At 43.7% G+C, this 4,812-nt stretch overlaps 2 protein-coding genes across 2 annotated transcripts; both read right to left on the bottom strand.

Moving 5' to 3' along the window:
* Positions 1-6: 6 nt before the first annotated feature.
* LOC121915117 (mucosal pentraxin-like) lies at positions 7-1,534 on the bottom strand. Its single transcript, XM_042438988.1, has 2 exons — positions 1,374-1,534; positions 7-446 (listed from the first exon to the last, which is right to left on the bottom strand). Exons 1-2 carry the CDS (start codon positions 1,441-1,443, stop codon positions 172-174), a joined length of 345 nt encoding a protein of 114 aa, XP_042294922.1. The 5' UTR covers positions 1,444-1,534; the 3' UTR covers positions 7-171.
* A 1,398-nt stretch (positions 1,535-2,932) lies between these two features.
* LOC121915593 (serum amyloid P-component-like) lies at positions 2,933-3,914 on the bottom strand (the record flags this gene model as incomplete). The annotated part of the gene is made up of 1 exon (XM_042439934.1): positions 2,933-3,914. A coding segment is annotated over one exon (714 nt), but the record flags the coding sequence as incomplete, so codon positions are not given.
* Positions 3,915-4,812: the final 898 nt, after the last annotated feature.

Below are 4,812 nucleotides of genomic sequence, written 5' to 3'. Positions count from 1 at the left end.
CTGCCCAGCATCGAGGGAACCCCCATAGGAATCTTGATCTTGCCCCAACATCATCACCACATCCCTTGGGATCCTGTGACCTTTGGCAATCCCTTTTCTAGGTAAAGGTTGACCATCAAGCCAAAGCTGAACTATCCCCATTGTTGAATCCCAGGTTGTACAGATATTTACTCAATGGTTAGTGGTGCTGTCCATGTTTCCAGGGGCATGGAAGGCGATGCATTGGCCACCCACACAGAGCTCATATTCATTGGGTTTTTTGTGCAGGAGGATCTCATTGTCATGTTGCTGAGAAGCCACAGAGACAAAGGCGAAAGTACGGGTCAAGTCAGTGAAGAAACGGAGGCAGAGGGTGAAATGCTGAAGCTGCTGCTTCCGTGCAGGATGAAGGAGAATGTAGGCATCACTCGAAACGGTGGGGAAGACAAACACTTTGCCGTCCAAGCCTGCGCAAGGAAGGGAAGGTAAGTAAACCCATTTGCTATAACCCACAAATATTTACCGCGCTGAATCTATTGCTTTTCCACACTTGTTGGATTAGGAGTGCAGGATCCCTGGGAAAGTTGGTAGCATAAAGCTTTTCTGCATCATCAAATCCATGTAGTGAAGTGCCTAGGAACAGAACCTTATGAGCAGGCTGTCTGTGTGCATAGTAATAGAAATGCTATACAGCCTTCTCACAAAGATATGTTCCTAAGTGATGGCACTACTCCCCGTCACCATGTACGGGTTTGAGAGCTGGAGAGTAAAGAAAGCAGACAGAAGGAAAGACATCTCAGTTGAGATGTGATGCTGGAGAAGAGTGCTGAGGATCCCATGGACAACCAAAAAGACAAACGGATGGGTCCTTGAACAGATCAAGCTGAGGCTGTCGTACTTTGGCCACATCATGAGAAGGCATGACTTAATAGAAAATACAATAATGCCAGGAAAAGTAGAGGGTAGGAAAAGGAGAGGAAGACGGCATTATAAATGGATGGACTCAATATGGGAGGCCATGAGCATGAATTTGCAGGACCTAAGCAGAGCAATGGAGGACAAGGGGTCTTAGAGATGTTTCATCCACACAGTTGTCATGAGCCAAGGTTTACTCAAGGGCAGTTTGGAACAATAGCAACTCCACTCCTAGGTGCATCTGATGACATAAACCTAAGTCTACGAAAGCTTACGCTACCAACTTCTTTTGCACTGTCTCAAGAGTGCCACAAGATCCCTTTGCATACTGATAAAGACTAACACAGCGATGTATGCAATAGATTTGCCTTAGGGTCACCTGTGATAGGTTTGCCTTAGAGCCACTGCAAGTTGAAACTAACCTGGAGGCACACAATAACAACAATAGTGTGTGTGTGTGTGTATTCCCCAATACTTACTTTCCTGTGACAGGACTCCTGAGAGGGAAATGAGTACAAGAAGCAAAAGGGCCGATGTTGGTGTCTCCATTTTAGTCTCCAAAACTCCGCAAAAAAGGAGAGCAACAGAATTGCGGTAGCTTCAAATCATTCTCATCTTTCTCTATAGTATGTGGGTTCTTGACCTTAAGTAAGACCCTGTTATGAACTTTGCAAAACTGGGTTAATAAGTAAGCCACATGCAATTGATAGAAGATGTTTCATGATGGATTTAGCAGAAGACTTTCAAAGCCTGGAAAGGGGTTAAAGAATAACTAGCTTTAAAAGTTGCTAAATGAAAGGGAATGTATTGCCATGGTAAAGCATGATAAGATGGCAACATTCCCACCGAATGCGGACTCAACTACAAACATCCCTGGCAGACGGGGCTTTTGCCCAAGTTTGCTTTGGACAAGATGCTGCCAGCATTTCCCCATTTGTTTATATTCAGGATGGGAAGAATATGAGATGTAAAAAGAATTTCAGGCTTTGAAATCAGATTTCCAAGCTTTCGTACTAGATAATGCCCCAAACCTTTCTTAGATAAAGCCACGATAAAGCAGTGATCTTGACCTTCATGCATGTTGATGTTCTTAATATATAGATCTTCAGATAAAGTAAAAGAGCAGGGAGCTACCTCTTCTTGAAAAGTAAATCAGCAAAGGACAGGATTAGAGTTTCCTGAATTAGTTGGAGTAAAACCTACATGCTTTTCTTTCTGTAGCCTTCCTTGCAAACAAGTCCCAAAGCCCCCAAATGCTACAATTTATTGCTCTTTGATACCAATAGTAGTTATTATTTTCAGTCAAACCTGGTTGATCAAGAATGATAAGATACGCATGGAGAAGCTTTTTATTGCTTTGTTTGGACTGATCAACAACGCAAGAATACAACGTATGAAAGATGCAATTTTTATTAGATGTAGATTGTCATATAGCAGCGTCCACTTGGATGGATTTTGGAAAAATTAGAATTTCTCATTTTGGTGGAGAAAAACACTATCTAGTAATATATCATGCAAAAGCTATTTAATTATTTTAGTTGCCTTCGTTTAGATTAGAGATAAGCAACCTGGTTCCCTGCAAATGCTTTGGGTTACAGTCCCATTGACCCCAAACAAACATTGACCACTATGTGGAGAGATCAATGGACAATGATGTCGAAGATATAGCCATGTTAGTCTGTAGAATCGGTATGTAGAGAGACCTGGTAGCCACTTTGAGACTCACTGAAAGAAGTTGGCAGCATTAGCTTACATAGACTTCAGTCTACTTAATGCATCTGAGGAAGTAGACCTAAGTCTAGGAAAGCTCCTGCTGCCAACTTCTTTCTTTCAGTGAGCCCCAAAGGTGCTACAAGATCTCTCCGCATACTGATTCTACAGACTAACACGGCTATATCTTTGAATTCGATCAGCATTATTATTAACTGAGAGAAAGAAGTTGGCAGCATGAGCTTTCATAGGCTTAGGTCTAGTTGTTCCAAATGCATTTAGTCTCAAAGATCTCTCCACATACTGACTCTACAGACTAACATGGCTATATCTTTGACATCATTGACCATTGATGGAGGCTAAGACGCCTTGAAGTCCAAAACCTCCGAGGGACACCGGGTTGCTTATTCCAGGTTTAGACCAGAGAAGGGGAATATGTGGCCCTGCAGATGTTGTTGGACTGCAACTCCTGTCACCCATCACCAACTGGTTGATCCGCCTATGGTCATTACCAGAACAATAATGTGTGTACAGTGCACCAACATCTGGAAGCCTATATGTTCTCATTCCTGGTTTAGACCATTCGTTTGCAAAGCCTACCCATCTCTGCAGACAGAAGACAGGGAAGGTTTAAGGACAACATAATCCTTGATCACATAATTTAGTGCCCTCCAGTTAATGACAGGTCTGGCAGGAACATAATTTCCCCAGACAAGGCACATTTCATGATCCGACAGCACCCGGTCCCACATGTAGACATCCCTCAGCTCCCCTACAAAGGATTGGTTGATATCAAACCCGCTTCCAAAGGAATCCTGATCTTGCCCAAGGACAATGGATGCCTCGGGGCTGATATTGTGCCCTTTCATCATGCCGTTTCGGGGCAAAGCTTCCCCATCCAACCAGAACTCTACCAACCCGGTGTCCGACTCCCAACTCATGCAGATATGCTCCCATCTAGGTTTCGAAACCAGGTTTTCGGGAAGGATGAACAGTACATCTGAGGTTCCCACGTAGAGGCTGTATTCGTTGGGTTTGGACTTGAAGAGCACAATCTCGTTGTCGTTGGTCTTGGTGGCGTAAGAGAAAAGGGTGTGCGCCCGGGTCATGTCTGTGTAGGATCGCAGGCAGATGGTGAAGCCGGTCAACGGACGTTGTGGCGATGGCTTCAGAACCACGTGGCTGACGTTGGACGATTCTGGGAAGATGAACACCTTGTTTTCAAGATCTGGAGATGGAGAGGAGGAGGGAAAAGGAGGGAAACAACAAAGAAGTCTTCCTGTTTGTGAGTGCAATGTTACTGAGCCATTTTAATGCTATTGTATACTCTTGACTGAAGAACGGTGCACTTCTTCTATATGGGATGGTCCTCCTCTTCTGCCAAGTGTGCAAAATGGTGAGCGTCCTTCTTCTTCTTCATATGATTTTGGGCAACTACAAATTACTGGTTGGATAACTGGCTGAATGGGCTGCATATGCACTGCAGAAATAGTCCAGTTTAACACCGCTTTAACTGCCCTGGCTCAGTGCCATGGCAGTCTGGGAACTGTAGTTAGTTGTGCCGCTATGGACTTTATCACACAGGGGAAATAGGGCAACATCGGGGATGATTTGTCACTGTTTATTACCTCTTTATAGCCTCTTTGTTGCCTCTTTGATAACAGTGTGTCTGAAAGTCTTAAGTGCGATATTGCATTTCGCACGGGATAATCGGCTGTTTAAACCTCCGATTTTCCCCGTGTGATAAAGTCCTATGACAGAGAAGGCTAAATGTTTCTCCAAACTACACTTCTTAAAATTCCACAACATTGAGCCATGGCAGTTAAAAGTGGTATCAAACTGGATTATTTCCACAGTGTGGATGCAGCCTAGGAGAGGATAAAGAGAAGAAGGGGACACCTGCTAGATTAACAAACCTCGGTGATCAATGGGGTGACAGACATTGCAGCTGGATCACCTACATGCAAGTCGCCAAAGATAAATAGATAAATACATATATATTTTAAAAATGACTGACTTAAGATATGAAATGATGCTTCTCTCAACCTGTTTCATCCATTTACAGTTGGTTGCTAAATCTTACCCCAGAAGTGATGTTAGGACACCATCTTATGCTCTACTTCGCTGGCAAGTAGGTGCAACATGATCTGTACGACTGTACCTGTTGAATTTGGATAGTGCAGGTTGGGAGGAATACCTCTTCAGTTT

The sequence above is a fragment of the Sceloporus undulatus genome, chromosome 9 (assembly GCF_019175285.1).
Source record: "Sceloporus undulatus isolate JIND9_A2432 ecotype Alabama chromosome 9, SceUnd_v1.1, whole genome shotgun sequence".
Taxonomy (NCBI): domain Eukaryota; kingdom Metazoa; phylum Chordata; class Lepidosauria; order Squamata; family Phrynosomatidae; genus Sceloporus; species Sceloporus undulatus.
This window is presented reverse-complemented; position numbering and strand designations above follow the sequence as displayed.

Bases quoted from the DNA above. Each gene is read 5' to 3' on its own strand.
- LOC121915117 (XM_042438988.1), bottom strand. From the start codon at position 1,443: ATGGAGACACCAACATCGGCCCTTTTGCTTCTTGTACTCATTTCCCTC. The intron at 447-1,373 runs GTAAGTATTGGG...TTCCTTGCGCAG, and splicing joins AGGAGTCCTGTCACAGGAAA to GCTTGGACGGCAAAGTGTTT.